General features: G+C 49.8%; 1 protein-coding gene across 1 annotated transcript in view; it reads right to left on the bottom strand.

Annotated features, from left to right (window-relative positions):
- Nucleotides 1–24,352, bottom strand: part of IGDCC3 (immunoglobulin superfamily DCC subclass member 3) — a 178,603-nt gene that overhangs the window by 78,569 nt on the left and 75,682 nt on the right. The window contains exon 3 of the mRNA XM_006258331.4: nt 2,854–2,998. Coding sequence (XP_006258393.1) covers nt 2,854–2,998 — 145 coding nt within the window. The remainder of the gene's footprint in view (nt 1–2,853; nt 2,999–24,352) is intronic.

Raw genomic sequence — 24,352 nt, 5'->3', positions numbered from 1 at the left:
AGTGTTAAAATAGGTTAATGGTAGAGTATTTAGGAAGAGGTTTGAAATTTCTGGCATTTTCAGTCATCTCTAGAACTTTAAGCGACTGGGCTTTAATAATATATATTTACTGTATTATGATAGGTTGCTTAGCATCTTTTTTTTTACAGCCATATCTTTAAATTGGCTGGCAGTAGGTCATTACACTCTGATGAGTTAATAATCTAGTTCCATCTGGAAGCTGGAGAATATCTTTTTCTAGATCAGCATATGGTTAAGTATCTGTAACCTGCTCTCTATGCCGGGTTCTGAAAGCCTGGCTGAGTATCTCAGACAGCGTGAGAGCAATCATTTTTATATGTACTGAAGTTGATTGCAATCTCCCCGGGACTTTAAAATGTTCTTTGTTTTGGATGAATTATACCACCAGAAGCCTTCATTTTTGTTAACAATCTGCCCACAGCATTAGAAGATTCAATTCCAAAGCTATTATTCTGTCTTCAAAGCCTCAAAACGTAAGACTCAGCATACACATTTATAAACAATTTATACACAGAAATGCACCATCCATGATTAATGTAGAAATCCAATTCAGTTACAGAGGAAGCAGCTCTCTTCACCCAGTCTCTTGGGTGTCAGAGATTAATCTACAGAGCTCATGATAGAAACCTTCTCTATTCCCACAGGAAGCAGAATCTGTTCAGACTCCAGATGCTCAGGACAGGTAGGAGGAACCTAATCTAACTTCTTGCCAGGAGATAGTTCTCCCTTATCCAAGGAGGAGCAAAGGGCAAGCAATGGAAAACATGCTGGGTGATCACAGGACTGGATTCTGCGGCTGTTCCTTTTCAGCCTCAGTTGTAAGGAGGGGCGGTGGTCTTGTTCAACTCCTTACCGTACACATGGGCACATCCCCAAGCCCCCAACACTGGGCATACACTTTGACCCTAGCCTGCAGCAATCTTTGCCACTCCAATCTTTGGCATCTCTGGAGCAAAGGTGCACGCAGCTCTCCTCCTGTAATTCCCATAGCTGGAGATAGACTATCCTTCGTGGCTGCAGGGGACAGGAGTAGGAACAGTGGTCTCAAACTGCAGCAGTGGAAATTTAAATTGGAGATTAGGAAATATTTTCTCACTCAGAGGGTGGTTCAGCATTGGAACAGGCTACCCAGAGAGGTTGTGAAATCTCCATCCTTGGAAATTTTCAAGAGCAGGTTAGACAGACACTTGGCTGGAATGGTTTAGTCAGGGATGATCCTGTCCTGAGCAAGGGGCTGGACTACATGACTTCGTGAAGTCCCTTCCAGCCCTACTTTCCTATGAACCTATGACTTGTTCCAGTTTCAACAGCTTCATTTTAATGAATGCACTTTCAAGGCTCAGGTCTGCAGCCTTTACTCACCCTAACTGGTATTTATCTATACCACAGAGTCCCATTGGGCCATGCTGCTGGCTAGCCAGGACCTCTGCATAGCTCCTTGTGTAATACTCAACACGAGCCAAGCCTGTAGTTGCCTAAGAAAAAAGATTTGATAATACAAGGAAAAGCAAAATCTGATGGCTGCAGTTTTATTCCTCAGTCAGTCTCTTGGGTGCTTCTAATGTAAGTTCATGGAGAAGCTGAAAAGGTCGACCACTGTTTCAGTTCTTCTGCGTCTTGTTTTAGCCTCTCAAGCACCAAGCTTCCTTCTGGCACTGAAATGACATTTTGAGACCAGGGGCCTTCAGAGAAAAAAATCTCTTCTGATTCCTCATTGCATCTCTTCCTCCTAAGCAGACAGCGAGTTGTGAAGAAGGTGTGCTAAGATCCGCGCTCTCCAGGAAATCTTGTTTAGGGGCTGATCAGAGGCAGCCGTGACAAGCATGGGCTGCAGATAGCATGTCATTCCTTTCCTGTTACGTGCCCTCCCACCTGCCCCCTCATTTTCTGCCAACTCTTGGAAGATCAAACTGTTTCCTAAGCAAAGGGAGGGACCTGTCAAACAAAGAAGTAAGGAGGGGGTATTTCAGGGTTATAAGGGAGGAGAGGAAATGAGTTTGGTTGGTTTTTTTTAAAGGCTGGTTGAATAGGAAAGGAGCTAAATAGGTTTTAGGAGGAGGATCCCTCTGTTCATCTCATTATTGACAAGGCACCATATCACAAGGCAGCTCAGAGACTTCTGATGAGGTCAGAGTTGAACTCCTCAAAGGGCCTCCTAGCACCAGGCTGCTGCTCATATAACTTGTCCCTTTGACTTTGGCTCAGCAGCAAAAGGGAAATTCACACCACTTGAGCCAAAGCAAAGATGGGACAGGACATGCAGTGTGGGCTGATCAGTCAGGTCCTGCACAGAACCTGATGGAGGGCTCCTAGCACAGGAAAATCAACCTGCAGTGAAGGTTGCATTGAATCTCTCCTCTACCAGAGAGTCCTGCAGAATGAGCGGTGTCAGCTGGGAAGAGGCAGAAACAGCGTGGCCCAGGGATGCATTAATTTAGCACATCTCTAAGCCTAAAGGATCCTATGGAGTCTGTAAGATATATTACAGCTGTCTTTTCATGACAGAAGGACAGTGACTCCCATGGAGCCAGGCAGCAGAGAGACCTTTCCATCTCACTGGGCTTGCAAGACTGAATTTGGCTGACCTGGAATAGGTTATCCAGAGACGTGGTGGAATCTCCATCCGTGGAGATTTTTAAGAACCAGCTCAACCAAGACCCGGCTGGGATGATCTAGTTGGGGCTGGTCCTGCTTTGAGCAGGGGGCTGGACTAGATGTGACCTCCTGAGGTCCCTTCCAACCCTCATTTTCTATGATGCTGTGACCTGTTTCCAACATGCTTGTGGGTGCAGAGAGAAACCGCGCGTGGTAAGTCATCTGCGCGCCTCTTACCTTTTGTTATCTGTACTGATGGGGACACGATTCTTTTGCCACAAGATTACAGGCTCTGGTAACCCATGGATCTGACACTGGAACCGTGCAATACCTCCTTCTTCCACAACTGCATTCTGTGGGTGAATGTGGAAGTCGGACATAGCTGGAAGAGAAGGGAAAAAACAGGGGCAGGTGAGATCCAGACTAAGAAACAGCACTGCCAACAAAGGTTGCAGTGACCTTGGCTGGCAGAGCTATCAATGACTTCAGCTCCCAGCAGTCAAGAATTAGTTTGGGTGATGCAACGAAGTTGCCAAAAATACAGCTGAAGCTTGCTTGATCCCACCTGAATATGTACCCGATCCCTTGGGATAAAGAAGCAGTAGTGCTTAGAAGCTGTGCATTCGTGTGCCTAAATCTTACTTAAACTGAAAGGAGAAACATCTCCACTAAGAAATGAAGCTTGCAAGTGCCTCTGTTATCACAGCTTCAAGAAGGATGCTGCAACGCTGCAGTAGCATTCACTGACAGTTTATACTATTGATTTCACTGGGTTTTGGATCAGGCCTAATAGTAGAAAATGAGCATCTTCTTCCTAGGCTCTTTTTATTCCACTGCTGCGAGGACCTTTCAAGCCCACCACCCACAGCCATCCTTGTTGTGTGTATGGCTTCACTATGGCATTAACTTGGTTGTCATTTCTGCATTGGAAAGGCTTACAGAACAAGCTGGGAGAACCTTTCCTGGCAGTCGATTCTGAACCTCTGCTTGACACACATTGCAGGCAGCCTCAGCTCATTTCCAGTTCCTGCTTTCCAGCACCACAAAAGGACTGATTACAACCACAGTAAATTAAGACTTGAAATGATAGAAACATGTCCCAACATTGCTAGTGATCCATCCTCAACTCCCAGTGCTAGTTTTTGTGCCTATTTGCCCCATGCCCCAATAGCAGCAGAAGCCCCCCATTCAGTACTGTACAAGTAACAAACCTATTGCAGACACCCGGCAACCTAATGAACGCAAATACATAACAAGCCAAATGTTGCCTTGAGTAGCCCTGACTGAGACCAAGGAAGTGCAGAACAGTGAGTTGCATCAATCAGACAAGAATTCACATAGCATTCACTCCAGGGAGTTCTGGCTGGGAGTCCAGAGAAGCCCCCAGGACACTGCAACGGCACAGTCAAAACAGCAGCAACGGGTCTTCCTTGATGGTGCTAGCACTCAAGACCCAGCGCCCCTGTCATTTCAATCACCAGACCATAAAGCTGATGCCATTAAGCCTGAGCTTTGTCAGGCCTTCCTGCCTGCCTGCCAAGCAAAAATTGCATATAAAGGGAACGCTGCTTCTGAGGGGCCCTTTAAGCAAGCTAATCGGTGAACACTTCTACTGAGCATCCCAAGCTCCTGGCACAACACTGTATCTTGTAGCGTGTTGTGGTCATCCAGGAAAGGATCCAACGTAGATTCATTCATAAGATGTTACCATGCTCCACAGAAATGGAGAGAAGACCAGGACATGGTGAGAGAGGGCATGTGCACATCAAGGAATCCAATGTTAGCATTACAGGGAACCAGGGACACTGCTGCAGAGAGCAAGTTTAACAAACAGTAGTGGGTTTCTGTCTTGTGGTCACTGCTGTGGACAAGGCCCACGTCACCTCCAGTGCCACTGAAGTGTAAAGTAAGAAGTGAGAACCATCATCTCCCACTTCCACATCACCTCTCCATAACCAAACACCCTGCATCTTCCTGCACTGCTCATTTCTGCTCCTTGTAGAACTGAATCACCACCGACCCCACTTCTGAGGGACACTGCACACCTCCGACCTGCCCCTGAGCATCCGGCAAGCCTGATGTTACCAGAAAGCACTCAGGACCTCTCTGGGTTAGCCCCCACATGGCCACAATACACATGGCTGCCTTGGCTTCTCATTCCAGCCAGCTGGCAGGAAAGGACAAATTGCAAAGCATCCAGGGAAGGAGAAGAAAAACCATCCCGATTCAGCGTGCAGTAATAGCAATAATCTTTGTGTGCAAAGCGCCTGGCATGCTGTTAGTGAGACATAAGTAATACAGTAATTATTACTATTAATTAATTGGAAGGTGCTGCCTGTTGACTCCACAATAACCATATCCCGGGCTAATAAACAGCCCAGCACTTATTTAGCTCATGATTCATTTTCAGTACCACACGCACAGGAAAATCCCTCAACTTACCAGACAAGATGAGATTCAAGAACCACCCTTCTGCCCTCTAATTCTGCCTTCCCAGCCCTAAAAAAGACTTCTCTCCCTCCTCAAAACAACCTCTTGCCTCCTTTTGCAGGTGGCATGGGGTAAAAAAGGTGCCTTGGCTAGAAAACAAGCTAGGGAGACATCAGGGTGGCTTCATCACTCATTGCAGATTCCAGTTGGACTCAGGCAGCTGGGAGCCTGCTATTAGCATTCATGCATTAAATATGGCCTGCATTAACCCACTCCCTATCAGCAGCCTCGACTTTCTCGTCACGCATTTGTTCAGCTGATTGCATGACACCGAGGAGCAAAGCCCCAGCGAAGGGTGGGGAAGGTTGAGCTTAGATCTTGCTCTCTGGCGCTAAGCATTTCATTAATAACCATTTTGCTTCAAGTGCGAGTGGATTTCACCTGCCAGATGGCCTTTGAGAGATAGCTGGAACACCCGAGCCACCGTTCCCCGCGCCCAGCAGCTCACCGCATGGCTTGTACACCCTGATTACAGCCGGCCTACGTGTAATGTGAAACCCGCCGGGCTGGGAGCTTGGCCTCCAACAGCAGTGCCATGCGCTCTGCTTCCCCTACAGAGAGGGCAGCAGGCAACCGACCTTCTCTACAGAAATGACACAACTTCTCTGATTTGGAAGGTGGAAACTGGTTTGCTCCTCCCATGAGCAAGGGCAGGGCACCTGATGGCTACAGCAAATGGGAATGGAGGGATCACGGGAAAACCCACCAGCCTGGGGAAGAATGCCAGGAAAGGGCCTAGCTCCAAGTGCCATGGAAATCAAGAGCCATCAGGGCTATGTCCAGGCAGTGCCGCCTCCAAAATGGGGGTGAGGTATAATGGGGGGTGGCCTGGGGATGCCTTGCTTCAGCAAATTCCCTGATTAAAGGGGTCTTGTCCTAGCAATAACCCAGAGACAAGTACCTTCTCTCAGGGGAATCCTGTCTGGTGCAGGATGTGCCATTTAGGACTCCTTGGGACTGAGGTCCACCCAATCCAAAGTCCTGCTAGACACTCAGAGGGCTCCCTGGCTTTGCTCCGGTTAACGTCCCCTCCCTAGGGGTCAGCCCAAGTGAGGGACAGTAAAACCATCCTTCAGCCATGCCCGGAAAAGTCGGTGCCTTTCTTTGATATTTTCATATTGTTCAAATGACTGACATTTCCCTAAATTAGGGAGTGAGTGCAAAATCAGGCTCTGAGGCTCTAAGAAACCAAGATACCCAGGCTGCAGCAGAGAAAACTGAGGTTGGAGATTAGGAGGAGCTTTCTGACTGAGGGTGGTGAAGCGCTGCAACAGCCTGCCCAGAGAGGTGGTAAGATCTGGAAACATTCAAGAGCAGGTTGGACAGACACTTTGGCTGGGGTGGTTTAGTCAGAAATGATCCTGCCTTGAGCAGGGGGCTGGAACAGATGACCTCAGGAGGTCCCTTCCAGCCCGACTTTCCGATGATCTAGGACTTCATTTTTCGTATTAGTTGTATGACGGAAGAGTTGAATTGGGGATCAGGAACACATGCTGTACAGATACTTAGTAAGAAGACAGCCCACTACCTCAAAAAGCTTTACAATCCTGATAGGCCACCAGCCACCAAAAGAAGAGTACCCTAAATCTGATGTGAATACCCAAAACCTGATAGCTGGGCACCAGGCACTAAAGTACGAGCACTGTATAATTAATACCCCTGGACTAGCCACTGGGGAACCATGAGCTATCAGGAACTGCACAAAGTTAAATAATACAGCAAAATACTCCCAAATCCAAATGCCTGGGCCAAGCCTCCTTGTGAATGGGAAATTCTTCCATGCTTTAGGGATGACTGTGGAGAGCAAAGTGTGAATGAAAACAGCTGTGGGTAGAAAAATGCATGCTCATTTCTTTATTTCATTAATATCATCTCTTAAAGTTAAAATTGCAGTGATAACCTCTACTCTTAAAGACACTAGTATTAATATTTCCTATGAATAAAACATGAGAAGCTATAAATTATTCAGTTAGCAGGATGTTAAGTAAAATATTACTCTTCAACGACCCTATAACGTGGCTTTGAAGCACAGTCTTATGTTAAATGCCTAGGAAACACCGTGACCCTTGCCAAGACAGCTGGTGTCCCAAAGCTGCATTAAAAATTAATGTGTTGATCTGCAAAATGTGATTTTTTTAAAGCAGGTTTGCAACTTTGTTTACCATTAAAAAGACAAAGGTTTCACTGGAGCTTGTCTAACTAGCAGCTGAGTTAACTGAAGAATCGCTGGAACATGGCTTCCTACCTGGAAATAAATCACAAAGGGGAGAGAGCTGGAAAACTGATGTCTTGATGGCCACCAATCAAGGGAAGAAAATCTCTGTTGCTACCCATAGGATGCTCCATGCTTCCCACCTGCCTGTACCTACCTCAGACACTTGAGCTCTAGCTTTCTTTTCTCTTTTACCAGGAACCACCCAGGCTTTCATTATCAGAGGGGCTTAATTGCTTAAACATACACTGGGAACAGGGCTGCCCAAACTTCACAGCACCAATGGTGGCACTGGCCTTTTGCCAGGAGCCTGAGGGAAGCATCTAATTTGTATGCAAATGTACGTAATTATTTTTTTAAAATAAATGTGTGCAACCAGAATATTTGCTTGGGCTCTTAATCTCCCCACGCAGGGAAAACCTGTCTAATGGATCTGTGTTGTCTAACTCCATCTGTCTGTCCAGCATCCCCAGGACAACCATTGGAGGAAGAGTGGATGAATGGGACTTGCTGCCTGGTTTCGTTAATCTGCGCTGAGAACGTGTGTGCATGGGTTTATTTCCCGCTAAGGTCTCCTATGGCTCAGCTCCCTGTGTGGTATGAAAGGCAGCGTTCAGTGAGGAGCATCCACATTAAGACCGTAGTGCACTGGAACGTCCCAGCCCAGCCTACTGTGCACCCATGTCCCAACACAGCACACACAGACGGATGTGGAGTCCTCCCCTCCCAGGGAAATAAACCACCACAGGCAGAGTCAGGTCTAAAACCTGAGGTGGTGTCTCTCTCTCCAGAACATGGCCATGATGCGAAAGGTCTCAGGGCTGCTACCAGACACTAGGGCCCAGTGATTCCCCCAACTGGATGCATCTACATGAGATGTTTACTGTGCTTTAGTCTAATAACACTGCACAGTAGGGCTGTATGAAGCTTGGTGCCTATTCAATTCAGAGGAGATTTGGCCCGATTCAGTGGCCAAATCGCCAAATCCAAGTCAAATCAGTGGACCAATTAAAAGGTCCAAATTGATTTGAAGCTCTCTGAATTGATTCAGAAAAGATTCAGAGAGCTTTGATGATTCAGGCAGTCCCTGCCCACTGCAGCAGGGAGCTGGAGCTGAACTCGGAGCTGGTAAGTAGGGGGCAGGGGAGGGAGAGCTGGAGAAGGGGGAAGGGGACCATGGTGGGACCCCTGTCAGGCCCCATCCGCTGCCTGCTCCCCCAGCCCCCCTGAGCACCCCCAGCCCCACCCCCCCCCAGCCCTTCCATGGCTGCCCCACCCACCCCAGCTCCAGGCCCTTTAAAAAAAAGCCCCAATTCACCGGGTGCTGCCCAGTGGGGGGGGGCAATTCCCGCTGCCCCCCACTGCCCCACACTGCGTAGGGGGCTCTGCCACAAGCCCCCATGACCCCTGCCCACTCTCCCAGCCCTGCCATGGCTGCCCTGCCTGCCCCAGCTCCGGCCCTTTAAGAATAAAAAAACAACAAAAAAAAAAACCTCAGAACTCACCGGCTGCTGCAGCGCGGGGCAGGAGGGATCGTCCCCTGTTGGGAAGTAGCTGGTGAGTTGGGGCTTTTTTGTTTTTTTCTAAAGGGCTGGGAGCTGGGGTGGACGGGGCAGCCATGGGGGGGCTGAATGAGCAGGCAGGGCTCAGGGGGCTTATGACAGAGCCCCCCACATGGCATGGGGCAGTGGGGATCCCCCCTCTTCCCCCATGCCGCCAGGCAGGAGCTGGCGAGTCAGGGCTTTTTTTTTCAAAGAGCTGGGAGCTGGGGACAGGCAGGGCAGCCATTGAGAGTGGGCGGGGGATGGGGCCTGTGAGATTTGGAGATTTGGCTGATTCAGCAGCAGCCGAATCTCCGAATTAGATTTGGCCCCATCGATTTGGTACAGTGATATGAATCACCAAATCAAATCGCTGTCCTCCAAATCGGCCGAATCCAAAGTGAATACTAGCCACTTTGCACCTACTGCACAGTAGCATGGCTGTCAAAAACTGTGCTAATAGGCGATTGATCAGTGCTATTAGGCTAATTCGCACTAAGTGTCACAAAATAACCATGTGCTGGCAGTACTGTGCAGTAATTGGGATTACTGCGCACTTAGTTAATATTTAATTAGCCAAGTACTAAATTAAATCTGCAGTAACTAAGGTGCATTAATGAATGTGTAGATGCGCCCACTGAATGCCACTTTTGGTCTGTGATTTGTGTGGTCCAGCCAGCACAGAGAGAGTTATAAGGAGGAGTGGGCTGGTGCAGGATGGGATTTTCTCTCTCTGTGAGTAGGATTGCACTGACAGCTTGTCTACACCAAGGAGACTGTGTAGAAGGTCTGGGTATGAATTGACAGCACACTAACTACCCCACAGTATCTCCCTGCATGGGTACACTTATTGTCAGCATGGTCTTGTCTATACAGGGACACACAGGAAAGTCAACCCACATTCACTAGGGGGATTTAAAGCAGGTTAGCTACACCACCATCAAACTGTTGTGTAGACACATTCGTTCAGAATTAAAGACACGGTCCTCTCAATTGGACTTATTCCACATCCAGAGTGAAGTTACTTCAGATTAACTTTCCTCGGTGTCTCTGTGGCAAGATAGCTCACAAATCAATGTTGAGCGCTGGTCTGCCATAAATTCACATCCTTGCTTACCAGGCACTGAGATCCCCACACAGACATGCTCCCAGGGAAGAGTGGTGCCCAAGCTAACCTCAGCTAATCTCATGACCTGTGCAAAGGGCAGGGCTAAAACACCAAATTAGTCCCAGAAACCAAAGTGTGGTGCTGGCGGTTCTGGAAAGTGGCACTTCTCTTCCAAAACGGCTCTGGCGCTGACATCCCCAGAGGTGAGAGAAGGGGATCCTCCTCCTAACTTACACCCTGACCCCCTGCAGTTTTAACCAGAGGAACCACTCTTTGCAACTGCTTCCTAAGCCCAGGGTGACCTTGATTTCCACTTTCCACACCGGCTCCCTGGCTACAAGGTGGGTATGGGATTGTGATGAAGCAGACAGTACATGTAGAGTCTTCCTGCACTCAAACCTCTCCTGCCGCAGGGGTCTCAGGGGAAAGTCCTGAAGACACAGCTCTGCACTAAGCCGGCAGCATCCCACAGGTAAGAAGCAGATCTTGACCTCATCCATATTCACAGAGGGTTTATTATGGCAAACAAGTTTGCTGGGACTCTCCTAATCGAAAAGCAAATACACTCTCCTGATGAACAGATGCCACAGAAAGTCTGATGTAATAAAAATGAAAATAGGTATCGAATGAATTTTTCTTTACTCCATGAAAAACTAAATTGAAACCATTAGTGGCTAATCCTTTTTTGTTCAGCAGAGCATTAGTGCTAAGCAGGAGATTGACCTAGATTTGATATAAAAAAGAAAAAAAAAAGAAAAAGAAATAAACAAAACATTAACTCAGTTTGTCAAAGCAAATCCCAGGCCTGTTGTAGTCATTAAAATACAAACATTATTATCAAGGGTAGACACAGGTGTGGGGGTGAGGGATGGGAGAAACTAGTCTAACTGTACAGTACAAATTGCAGTGTTTAGAGACTATTGAGGAAGCCCAGGTTGTGCTGTAATGAGTTTTTTTTTGTTTTTAAATGACTTCAGATGGGAAAAACCCTCTGAGTTCCTTATAATACAACGCAGCAATGCTATTGCTTTCCAGAACCGCCTGAAGAATAAGCTGCTGAGTTGGACTCCAAGGGTGGCTGAGCACTGCTAGCCACCCTTGGAGTCCAACTGTCTGCAAAACAATGCCCCAAAAAGGAAGCTGCTTTCATGCTGCTTCCCAAAATCTCCATCTACTCTCACCTCAAGTGAAGACTTGTCCACAAGTGAAAGTATGCAGCAGAACTGCTCCAGAAGCGGTATAATCGCAGGGCAACCATGAGCTTAAAAACAAGGAGAAAACTCCCAATACACAGTGCTTATCCACGGCCCTGGGCGGATCTAGAATTTGTAAAAGGGGAGTGCAGGTGATCAGATGCACCATCATGTATAAAATAACGCATTTTTCTCCAGTTAGAAATGAACTAGAAGCTGTACTAGAAGCTAGGGGCCCTCTGGCTGTATTATTCAGTTGAAGATTGAAGCAAAAACAAATATAACTTCATTGCAATGAGTTAAAAACAATCTGCGGGGCTGAAGAATAGGAGCTTCATTACCGGGAACAGCTAACAGGCAGCAGAACTGCAGAACAAGGGATGGCTTGATTTGGTGGACCCTCATGCCCATTAAAAGAGAAGAGACGGTCGCTAACACCTGTGGAATGCAGAGTTGAGAAGGGATCAGGTAGACTGCAACGAGCCATGAAGTCAATTGTCTCCCTCGGCACTGCCTGACTAGACAGGTTGCTGCCTCTCCCGGGGAGTTGGTTTTACACTTTGGCTGGAGCAGGAATCAGAGGTGGGTGCGAGTGCACCCGTGCAGCCCCCCAGATCTGCCCCGTCCACAACTCTTCATTGGTTCTCAAGCTCCTTTACAAGGGATGGTTGTTAACACTGTGCCCCTTGTCCAGACGAGATGCCAGAGGTGAGAGATTAAATGACTTGCCCAGTGTCGCACAATAAGTCAGTGGCAAGCGGATTCCCTTAAAGCGTAGTCCTGTCTGGAGCGCTGATGTAAAACCGCGGCTGCCCGAAGGGGGAACCTTTTCCCTTGACTGAAGTTGGGTTGTATCCCTGCCCCAGCAGCCTCCGCAAGCTCCTCCTTGCGCTCCAAGAACCAACCTGCGGATGGTCTACTCCATGCCATGGCAGCAGTAAAAAGGGCCACGGACACTGATAGCAGGCACCGTCTGCCCAAGCCCAAGCCTACAAGGCTGGTGCTGACCTGGCTGTGGCCTTGCAGGTCTAACTGGAGTTGATGGGAGCAATGGAGGCTCCAGAAGACAGGAGGGTGGTGGGAGTAGAGTGCATGTCTTTTATTGGCCTGCTGAGGAGAACTGGGAAATCCTGCACAGCTGAGGACCAGAAGACCCCCCTTTCCAGCTTCGCTTCTGCCTCATCCACCAGGCATCCTGCGCTCCACTGGTGCTGGGCACGAGGAAGCCCCGGCATTGCGGAGGAAGCAGTCAATCCAGCGGCCGGATGCTCTGGAATGAGTCCAGCCAATTGCGCTCGGGGAACTTTTGCAAGGCACAATTGCACAAAGTGCCAATTAAACCTATATCTCAAGTGCTTGGAGCTCATGCTGACAGACGGCGCCAAAACAATCCTTGGCGGCTGTTAGGCTCGTTAGGTGCTGGCGCTCCTGCCCAGCCCCAGCCTCCCCGCAAGAGCCTGGGGTTCCCACAGCCCATCTCAGGGATTGCTTTCAAAGGAGCTGGCGGGTTTAGGCTTCGCAAATACCCACTCCGCTTTATCTGCAAAAGAGAAATCCTTATCTTGGAAGGGGTCACTTGATTTGCTCCCCTGCACACTCTGGGAATGGAGGAGCAGCCTCTATAAAGGGCTGGACATAAAAGGGCGGTGGATGGGGAGGCGAGGGAAGAAGCCGGTTGTATTGGGTTGAGCCTCTCCTCTCGGTGACCCCAGCTTAACGAGAATGGCTTAGCCAGTCTTTAAGAAAAGACACTGTATCTATCTTCTCTTCACTTTTTTTTCCCTTCTCTTTTAACGATGTATTAAAAAAAAGCAGCAGCCGCAGTAAGGCCACCTCACAAGGGCCCGGTGGCTATTCACAGCTGGGCCGCGGCCTCGCCCCGACTGGAAGCTCACTCTCCGTGTCTAATGATGCTATTGTGTGAGGCTCTTGCAGAACGGTTATGGAGCCCTGTTTTGAATGCAAGCTGCTTTGTGCATAGTGAAGCGTGAACAACAGCGCCGCCCATTTATCTATTTAATTCTCTAGGAGTATCAGAGGCTGGGGCCTTCGCTCGTCTCTAAAGGGAAAGAAAAATCGCCTTTCTCTCTGCTTTAAAAAGGGAGGGAAATATTAAGAAAGCAGCAGCGCCTCTCCCACTACAGAAGAAAATCCTTTTCGCCACCGCTGGCTGATTAAAGGGTTGAAAATCCCAAATCTCCATTGTCCGTGCCGGGTTCCAGGCCTGAAAACAAAATGTGCTGCATTACTTGGGAGAGGTAGACCCCAGGGAGACATTTTGGCTGAGCATAAATCAGCACTGGTGAACAATTCAGACCCCAGAAAGGACGGACAGACGCCCTGTTGGGTGCTGCTCTTGCTAACCATGGTTGGGTGTTTTCCAACAAGGACAGGGGCCAAGCCTGCTAGTTCCTACTCACATGTCTTCACCCCTCCATGACAGCAGCCCGGTTGACTTTAACCGGACTCATCAAGTACAGGAAGACACAAGCCTAAAGCTTCTAAGACACAGCACAAGGCACCATGGTTCTTCTGGCAGTTTTAGGGTCCATTGACCCCACCACAGCCTTATGGTCTCCAGTTTGCAACAGCTTTGCTGCTGCCCTCCAAGACTGGAGGCAGCAGGGCTGCGTGTCAGAGGGACAGCTGTAGAACAGAGCTCCAGAAATGATAGTGGTGCCAGCAAGGCTCCTCTGTCTCTTCTTGGTGGTCCTCTACCACTAAAAATGCCAGAACTGATTCTTTCCCTTCAAAGATGGATGAAATGATTCCATCTTAAGTACAGTTCAAATCAGATCCAGGGGTGCTCTCGGGCAGCGATGCCTAGTTTCAACCTGGAGGGGACACACACACACACACACACAACCGGCTCCATTGTAAACCCCTAAAGAGAGGAGTTGAAAAGGAGTTGCTGGTTGAGGTTGAAAAGCACAAGTGTGCTGCACTCTAACAGTCCATCTTGTGATGGAGCCGCTGTCTATGGGAAGAAATATGCAACAGATACTTAATAAAGAAACCACTCAGCACTGCCTGATCTGGGGCAAGGAGTTATTGGCTTGTTACATGACCATGTAAAACTATCGCGGGCCCAAAACAGGCCCCCAGATTGCACCCCTCCTCACTGCCAGGCCAGGCTGAGCTCTGAAGCTACTGGCTCTGCAGGGGCAGCAGGACACAGGAGTCCTGATGCAGTCACCAGACTTCCTCTAAGGTCTCTGGGAGCCACCCATCAGCACAGGGGCATCTTCACATCCATGAGGGGGTACAAAGCTTCCTCCCTCACACAAGCCTCAGTCCTTGTGGCTTGAACGGACAGAAGAAGGCCCTGAGCCCTGTAACCTATGAGTTTGGCTGTGACCAGGAGCACAAATCTCCTTCACCTGCCGGTGCTCTCTGGGTCAAAAACCAGAGCCACCCAGGGTTGTGGGGTCATCACAGCCAGGTTCAGAGCCAGACCATGGTTACAAAGCCATGCACAGTGTGTCGACAGGGAGCGATAGGTCCTTGCAGGGTGTCTTTCTTGCAGTTCTAATAAGCCGCACATTTTTCTGGATGTGTTTCTCCCATGCAGGGCACAGGGAACTCACAGGGAGTTTCCTTCTTGCTCTTTCTCTAGGGTTCCCCTGCAGGAATCCCCTACTGTGCAGAGGGGCAGAGGCTGGGGCACCCAGCCGGTCTGCAGGTTTCAATAGACGTGCTCGTCTTTTGTCCATTTCCTCTTGCTCTGACATCACATCCCAGGAAGCAGCCATGCTGCCCAACATGGGATGGAGTTAATATTGCCTCCAGGGAAGTCCAGAAGGTGCTGAGGGAGTACCAGGACCTGTACCCAGAGGTCTGCAGCACAGGAAGTGCCATGGGGTCCTAAGTCTGGAGGAGCATGTTACAAAACTGGCATTGTCTGGATAACATTTTAAATTTTATAGATTTCATAGACACTCAGGCTGGAAGGGACCCCGGAGGATCATCGAGTCCAGCCCCCCGCCCCAGGGGCAGGAAGTCATCAGGGATCATAGGATCCCAGCAAGATAAACATCCAAGTGTCTTGAAGGCGTTCAAAGTAGGTGCTTGAACCACCTCCGGCGGCAATCTATTCCAAACCTTGGGGGCTTGGACAGTGAAGAAGTTCTTCCTTATGTCCAGCCTGAATCGGTTGTAGAGGAGTTTGTGATCATTCGATTTTGTCATCCCTTGGGGCGCTCTGGTGAACAGACGTTCCCCCAGATCCTGGTGAACACCCCTAATAAACTAAGATGACCATGGCTGAGGCCAAACTAACACTGGACATTCCCAGAGTAATGCATGTAGAGAAGCTCAGGGGCATGCAACAGGACTCTGCAAGGTGGAAAATCCCCAGCAGGAGAGGAGGGATTTAAAAGCCTGCAGGTGATCTCTTGTATATGGATTTTGAGAAGCTGTGATATCAGATACAGCACAGACAAAACCCTGAAGCCGATGCAGCACAGTATGACCACATAAAGCTGTGATGTTGGTTCAAGAGAGTCAGGCCGATGGAAGTGGAGGGAAGGTGTACCCTTCACAGAGCAGCACAGTGTACAGGGAGCGGAGCTGGCTCCATGAGGCTGTGGCTAGACCATTCCTGGTGCCCAGGGTGATGTGGGTCCGTCCACCTGCACTACTACGTGCAAGGCTAGTGACTGGAGGCCTGGGTGCTTTATAGATTTCATAAAGCACCCAGAGGGTGCAAAACCACAGAGGGGATATTACATTTCTCTCTTCTACGCAGAAATGCCCCAAAGGGCCCTGTTCAAAATGTCTCCACTGTCCAACAAAAGAGGCGAGGTCCAGTAACTGCGCTGCCTTGGTAAACCCCCAGCTAAGTCCAGCTGGGCCAGATCGTGGAAGGTGCCAAGCAGATCCCTACAGAAAGTGGGAGAAAGAGCTAACTACAAGTGCCCCAGGGGATACAAGTCTTGTACCCAGCCAGGTGGTGAGGAGGGCTGGGACAGAGACAGAGCACAGCTGGCCCAGGGAGGGAAAGCCTGGGCTGAGCCTTTCTGAAGGACACAGGGACCCTTCACCAGCATGTGCCCTGCAAAAGTCCCTGGAAATAATGTAATAGAGACCAAGAAACAGCTCCATGTGCTCCTGCCTCAGGACAGGTCTTCCTTGCCAGGCTCCCAGTGCAGTCAGGAGCACTGAAAAGCCCTGCTTCTCTTCCTAACGAGCTGCGAGTCACATAATGGAACTGTCCATGTAACTGGGGGCAGAATTTAGCCCCGGGTATTGAGTCCTGATAGTGACTTATAGGCATATGCATCATCTCCAACAGGTCAACAATTCGGCTCTTGCTGGGCTTCTCTTCAATATACCCATTCCCTCTGTCTCTCACTCACAAACACGCATGCATCCAGGCCATGCTGGCAGTCTTAAGGCATGTTTAGTAGATTTATAGTATTGATTATGGTTCACTTATTGGAAAATAACTACCACATCATTAAAGTTTGATGCAGGAGCACTCTCCTGTGAATTTGAGAGATCTTTGTCTGGAGGGAGGTGATCCATGGGCCACAGAAGAAAAGGAGCAGTGATCACGCATCAAACGGGGCAATTTTATGCCGCATATGCTATGGAATTGCCAATGGGCAGAGGAAAGCAAGCTCCTGCATCCACACCTCTAGCGATACAGTGGGGGTTCTCTCCATCCCATGGCATCCCACTGCAATGCTGACTTCTAGGCAGAAAATTAACAAAACATGCACCCTGTGCAAAAGAGCATCCGGTGCTCTGTAGCCAGAGATCTCACCACACATTACACAAGAAATCTGCATCATGATCCCCATTTGAGAGAGGTGAAGTGACTTGCTTCATTCACATCAACAAGGCCAATGGTAGATCCAGGAACAGAACCTGCATCTCCCATATCACCAGCCAGCGCTCTCTCCCCTACCCAGAGCTGTCAAATGCATTTGGCCCTGCAGGCCAAATCCTGACCACAAGGATTCCTACAGGCTGGACCCAGACTGAGATGCTTCCTATGGACCAAACGACTTGCAGGCAGTAGCATTGATCCCTGTGGTCACCAGAGCCACTGTTTCAGTCACTCACCCTCTTCCCCAGCCACCAATTTTAGCCAGCCACATGGGCCTCTGTGGGCTGGATCCGGCCCATGGGCCATATGTTGGACATCCCTGCACTAGACCACACAGTCTTCATTTAAATGAAAGAACGCCTATCCACTGCCTGCCTACTCCCAGCTTACCCTGACACTACCTCCTAGACAGGACTGCATGACAGATGACCCTGCATGGCCTATTTATCTTCCATTTCACACGTTTGGCAGGGAAAAATCTACTACCCAACAGCCCTTTTGGCTCCCTCCTCGTGGTGAGAGGCAGAGGAGAAGTCCCCAGCAGAGAGAGGCATCACAGGGAGGGCCCTCTCCCAGCTAGGTGCATGGCAGTAATTTCTCAGAAAGAAATTACACTCTGGCCCGTGACAGCCTTTACTGTATCCTCGGGCAACTGTCTGTGAAACAAAAGCTGGGGTCCTCCTGCTCTGCTGCTGGAAGGAAAGGGAAGTATTTGATGTTATAAACAATTCTTCATTTGCTTTGGAGAGCTGCATATGGGGTTTGTGAGGACAGAGTTCAGAGCAAGGTTATCTGTCATCATTACAGAGCAAGAGCATGGAAGAGGTCGCACTGGCCTGTACAAGGACACCCCAGCAGCCCAGAGATTGAGTCCAGGGCCCTGAGACTGAAGGGAAAGAGCTCAGTGGAGATCCCGGTGGCACCATAAGAACGTAAAAATTACCATTTCCTGGGTCAGACCATAGGTCCATCTTGCCTGGTCTCATGAGTCACAGAGGCAGAGAGCAGATGCTGAAAGGGAGAGTGAATTGGGTCTGCACACGGTTTTCCCCACCGTTCCTCTCCCACTTGCAGCCTCCAGCATTTAAGGTCCAAGAAGCTCTGATTCAGAAGCTGTGCCCTACTCCCATGCTCAGTAGCTACCATGAGGGGGGTTGGCCCCTGCTGGAACAAGATATTGTCTTACACCCGTGGCACTGAACCTTTTGGCCCTGTCAGGCAGAGGAGTGTCACAGGGTCAGTACATGAGCTGGACTGGATCCTCTGTGCCACCTCTGCCTGGCACCATGCACTGGGATTGGCCCGGGGGCCCTGCACCGCCTCCACACACCAGGACTGGGCTCCAGGGTCCCGTGTCACCCCCACCTGGCCCCACATGCCTGGATCAGGCTTTAAGGCACCACATTACTCCCACCTGGCCCCATGTGATGGGATCAGACCCCACCCACCCCGCATGCCTGATCTGGCACACAGGTCCATGATCGGGGGACCAAATGACATGGGGCTGGGGGCCAGATCTAGCCTGTGGCCTGTGGGTTGAGCATCCTTCTCTTACACCATAGGAGTCAGCATGCGACTCCCTGACCAAGCACCATAAGCCCAGGAGGGAGGGCCCCATCACACCATCAGCACAGCTGCACCTCGGCCTTGCAACCGAAGGGGCCAGTGCTCCTCGCTGGAGTGCAGACTTCTGCAGAACGCGGCCCGCCAAGCTCTCACCATCCCTACGCCCGTTCGCTTGCTTGCTGAGAGGCAGACAGGGCCTGATCCTAGCAAGTGCTGAGTACCTGGAATTCCCATCGAAGGGAGTGGGCAGTGCTGAGGTCCTCACTTGGAGAAGCTGTCCAGTCAGCCTTCAGAAACTATTGGATCATAAGAGCTACCCAAACCACAGCAGCAGCAGGAGGTTCTCCCTATTCAGATGTCCGTGGGGTAGTCCCTGCGTACTTCCTGCCTCACGTATACAATTAAGACAAACGGTGCCATGTGCCTTGTACTACCATTTTGACTGCTTGTGCAGTACAGATGTCAAACAAAACTCCTCCTAGATAAGGCTGCGGTAATCCCAAGTCTCCTCTACAGCTGGGAAGCTTGGGTGACCTACAGGGACCATCTGAAAAGACTGGAATGCCAGTGCCACCTCCGGAAGATCCTTGGCATGAAGTGCAAGGATCGTCACACAGATGCCAGCGTCCTCACTGACGCTAACACCACCGGTACGAAAGCGTTGATTATTCAACGTCAGCTGCGGTGCGCAGGGCACCGCATGTGCATGCCTGATGTACATTTACCGAAACACCTGCTAAGCTCCCAACTTAGCCAAGGACAAAGGACATGCGGGGGCCAGAGGAAACATTTCAAGGGCACCCTCGAGGCGAACATTAACACCACAAATTGACACCACAAATTGGGAAAAACTAGCCCAGGACAGGGCTACATGTTGATACCTTGTGAGAGAAGGTACATCTTACTTGGAGGAAAACTGTCTCACCTTAGAGGCAGAAAAACGACAGAAATGGAAGGAAAGGAAATAAGACCGAGAAGTCCATGATCCAGCCCTTCTTTTAACAACACAGCCCTCCCAAACACCCAGTGGTGTTTGCCAGTGAATCTGTGGCTCTAGGATCAGCCTTCTTACCCATCAGTGGACTCACAACCCTTTCTCTTGACCCGTGAGAGCGATCATCCTCAACTGTAAGGGAGATCGCTGCCGTCAGTAAGGACATTTCCAAGTCCGCCCTCAAATGCTGACTGCAGTGGCAGGATGAGACACTCTCCCACATGCATTCCCTGCCCTTGGCCAGTACCAGCAGGGTCCAATCTGTAGTGATACTGAAGCAATGCTGCAACAGGTAACACCAATGGGACAGCACATTGACAGCTTGCAGAAGGGAAGAACCAGACAGCGAGACTGAAACAGCAAAGAGCTCTACCCGGCCCCCATGGAAGTCAGGGTGAATACCAGGATCTAGGGAAGCAACTCTTCAAGATGGCACCTCAAGGGAGGACAAGGACAGACGTAATCTAATAGAGGGTAAATTCAGGCTAGATATAAGAAAGAACGCTTTCTCCGTAAGGGTCACAAGAATCCGGAACACGGTCCCAGCAGGGGGGGTGCAATCACCCCGTTCAAGATGAGGCTGGACAGGTACCTTGTTGAGCTCGTCTGAGCCCAATAACTTCCTGCCCACGGCAGGGAACCGGACTTGATGATCTTACAGGTCCCTTCCACTTCTATGATTCTTGACTTTATGATTCAATGGCACACCCCGAGACCTTGTCTACACTGATTCTTCCGCCAATCCCTGGGCACCAACCAGCACATAACCCCACCCCTGGCTCCTGTTCGGCACCACAGCCTGGTACTCAAGTAGCATCACTGCTTTAGCACAGGCCTGAGCTGCTCTCAGGCTCTCTGCCTTGGGCATGCTTCTTGGTACATGCATGTGCTAAATCTGCTGCACTGACTGATTTCTGAGCTGAGCCCTTCGGGTACGTCTGCATGGCAGTCACGTTAGATAGCTCACATTCATGATGTTGCTGTGGAGGCCCAGAGATGCTTGCAGCCTAACACCCCACTGAGACTCAAGTTCTTGGGCAGCTTTGACCTCCAGGCTGCTGTGGGACGCTGCAGGCAGGAGCCAAGCTAGCTAGCGTTATGCTAACAAGGGTTTTACACAAGGTGTTGTCACAGCACTGCCTGCGGGATGGACGCACTGCTAGAAACTTTGGAAGGAGCCAGCCTGCAGCAAGCTGCGGGAAGCCTGTCTATTTTCCATCTGAAGAAGTTTGGATGCAGCCAATTTGCATCTTCTTGTTAGGTTGGCGCATTCATACATGTTTAATTTTGGCCTCGGTGAAGGTGACATCCGCGTGCAGAAGCCTGAAGGGAAGGGAAGGAAGCTTCTCATTGGCAATGCCCAACGATATGCCCCCAGCCCCACCTTCAGATGGGGAGCCATCCGGATTTACCAAGGCTAATGAATTTTAAACGAGCTGTGTTGTCTTAATTTTTTTGTTGTCAACCCCCATTTTTCTGCTGGCAATCATTGCAATAATAGCTTTAAATTTTCAGCATCTGTTTTCGACAGCCCTCTCGTAATTAGCTTACTAATGTATTTCACTGCCGCCTTTGTTATTTTCAGAGAATTACTTCATTCCCAGCTATCAGAGATAGTGCACTTTAGTCTATATGGAGGCTGGCCTTTGTTCCCTTGTGGTTATTCACATGGGGGAAGATGGCTCAGTGAATGACAAGCCATTCTATCACTGCACATTCTGCATTTAATGTCTTTATACTGGCTCATTAATTACCTCAGAAAACTCCTTTCCGAATGGGACCGGTGATTTATAGAAGGCTTGGGCAGGGTGCCATATTTATCAGGGCTACAGCAAACAGCACCGATACACTTAATTCGCACTCTCCTTTTCCCTTTCATTACAATCCTCAATAATCCCCACCGAGCCCTTGGTCAGCTTCTTCTAAGCCCTTGCTCGACCCAAAGTCGGTGGAAGTTTTGCCTGGGGAAGGTTTCGGGAGTTCAGTAGGTGGCTTACAATGAATGGAGTTGGAGCCTGATCCTGTAGCCCTTGGTCCGGCAAGCAGTTCGACTGAAGCCACTGGCACAGTGTTGTTAGCCCCTGTCAGGATGGACTGTCGGCAACAATCAGCGTTTCCAAGCAAGTGGGGGAGGAGGGGTTTCCAGGATCTGGGCCTTTATCTTTTAATTAGCCCAGCTGGTCCAAGGCATTGCCACATACAACATGGTTCATTCATTGCTTCAGAAAGCATGTGGCATGAAACCAGCACAGCATGGACAGATACTCAGCCTTTTGATATACGCATGTCTGAGACAGCGTGATTTGACAATATTCACTCTCCCACCTGTCAAGCACAGCTCTTTGCAATGGCTGGGTTAGGGAATACAGACTGAAAGGAGAGTCCCCGCTGCATCCCTCATTGTCCAAGCAGGCCTTGCACTGGCAGGGCGTCATCCCATGGAGAGGGAAGAGCAGCAGAGGTTGGATGAAGCTGCACCATGGGTCTGTTTATGGCAGTGATTCTGACTCAGGGTGCCTCAAGATCCTTTTAAGGGTGCTGCCAGCCAGGTGTCACACAATGCCCGCCTTATTAAGTGTGCAGACACAATTCACAAGATAAACCCAGAGATTTCAAATAGGAATCACAGATTTCATAGACATTAGGGCTGGATGGGACCTCGCAAGATCATTGGGTCCAGCGCCCTGCCCAAGGGGCAGAAAGTCAGATGAGGTCAGGTGACCCCAGCAAGGTGAGCATCCAGGTGTTTCTTGAACGTATCCAGAATAGGTGCTTGCACCACTTCTGGGGGGAGTCTATTCTAGACTCTGGAGACTCGGATGGTATCCATGGTGTTAAAACCATTCTGACCCACTGCAGCCTTTCTGAGTTCTTTGCAGCAGCAGAACTGCTCTGGTATGCTTTTGTAGTCTAAAACAAGTGAAAAGTAAGAGCTGGCATTTTCCATGGGGTGCCTCAAGTCTACCGAAGGGTGCCTTGAGTCTAAGAAGGCTGAGGACCACCACAGCTCTTTTGCAACAATGCTCAAACCACCTCCCACTTGACCCTGCTCAACCTGCTGTGTGTGTGAAAAGGTGACTTGGGTGTTTTTTTGGAATAAGCCCACAGATGCTCTCAGGACCCAAGGCTGGGGTGGGAGCAGGGGGTGAACGAGATGACCTTGTGAAGTCCCTTCCAGCCCTACTTTCCTATGATCCTATGAATACCTTGCTTCAACGAAAGAAAAACTAAAACCCTTTCTGGAGAGGAAAGAACCCCTTCCTACTCCAGGGACCTTTTGAAGACATAGGTGGCAGCCTATTTATCTTGCACTAAGAAGAATAATCTCTGGCCTAAGCATACCTGATGGATGAGGCCACCGCAGGCACAGATGTTCATAGGTGAACATGAATGTCCTGGTGTTCCTTACTTCCTGGTAGGGCTGCTGAAGAGGGGGATCAGCCTCCTACTCTTTCCGATTCCCCCGCAGTGCTCTCACCTTTGTCCCTGTGACATGATCAGGGCTGGATCCTGCTCTCTGGAGACTTAAAGTCAGCACCCTCTTTTTCTCTTTCTGCTGCTGCTGATCTACTCTTCTGATCCACTTTCTGACAGCCCTTGGGCTGCTGGAGAGAGCTGGAGGAACAGTAAGACACTCCCCCAGTTCTCTGTCCCACAAACCTGAACAAAGAGTGGCCAAGCCAACACACCATTGTACAGGGGCCTGCCAGCAAAGCCCTCCTAGGGGCCGCCTGTGTTGCAATCCGAGGTAGACACACCTGAGCTAGCGTTCAGCTTGAGAGCTCAGGTACTGACTGCTGCAGAGCCGCAATGCCACGGAGCCCAACGTCGACTCACCGCCCAAGGATGTGCAGAAGCTGCAGTCGTACCCCGAGTGCAGGGTGAACAAACCCTTCCATAAAAAGACTGCAGAGGGACCCAGTGAGTACAATGCAGGCCACACAAAATGAGGTCTCCTGCCCCTGCTGTTTCTGTCCAGGCCAGCTCTTCTACCCTGCCCATCACTTTGTAGCTGAGCACTTATCTCTCTCACACTAGCACAGGGACAAACACCAGGATCCCTTTAATATCCTCTGTCTGAGAATACTCTCCACTCCCTCCTCCTACAGCAGGAAGGTATCTCAGTCGCCTTGGCAGCTCCTGATACTCAGTAGGACTCCAAGCTTTCTTTATTAAGTAATGAAGTGGAGGTGAAAATCATCCACGCTCTGGTTAAAGAAATTAATGGCTTGAATAAAATAATAATTCCTGCTGCACCGGCCTCACGTCAGCCCTACAGGTCTTACAAAGCTTCCTCACCCCCCCACCCCCCCCACAAAGTATACCCACTGTACATGGGGGGGGAAGCATGGTACAGAAGTTAAAGGACCTGGTCAAGTTTTGCACAGCAAGTCAGTGGCAGAGTCATGACAAGCTCTCCTAGCCAAACACTGCTTCTCCTACACTGCAAAGCTGAATACCTCCAACAGGTGCAATGTGGGCCTAGTTTTAGCAGAGAAGGAAGGCTCTCGAGCCCCAGGTGCTCACAGAACCTCCTGCAATTCTAATGCTAATTAACCAGAATTTGAGGCAAAGATTTAATTGCATGGAGGCTGAAGCCTGGGATGAACTACTGATGTGCTGAGTAAGCACCCCCCCAGACGTGTGGTTTTCCCCCTGGAAGCAGCCAAGCCCCGAGTTGTCATTTCATCCACGCGGCTAAGTTACGCATATAAATTCTTGCCCGTTCCTCTGGCACTGGGAAAGGCTTCCTATTTTGCTGGCTGAGCTCCAAGGGAATTCAAGTTGAATTACGGCCA

The sequence above is a fragment of the Alligator mississippiensis genome, chromosome 11 (assembly GCF_030867095.1).
Source record: "Alligator mississippiensis isolate rAllMis1 chromosome 11, rAllMis1, whole genome shotgun sequence".
Classification (NCBI taxonomy): Eukaryota; Metazoa; Chordata; order Crocodylia; family Alligatoridae; genus Alligator; species Alligator mississippiensis.
The sequence above is the reverse complement of the archived record's forward strand: the minus strand, read 5'-3'. Positions and strand labels throughout refer to the sequence as shown.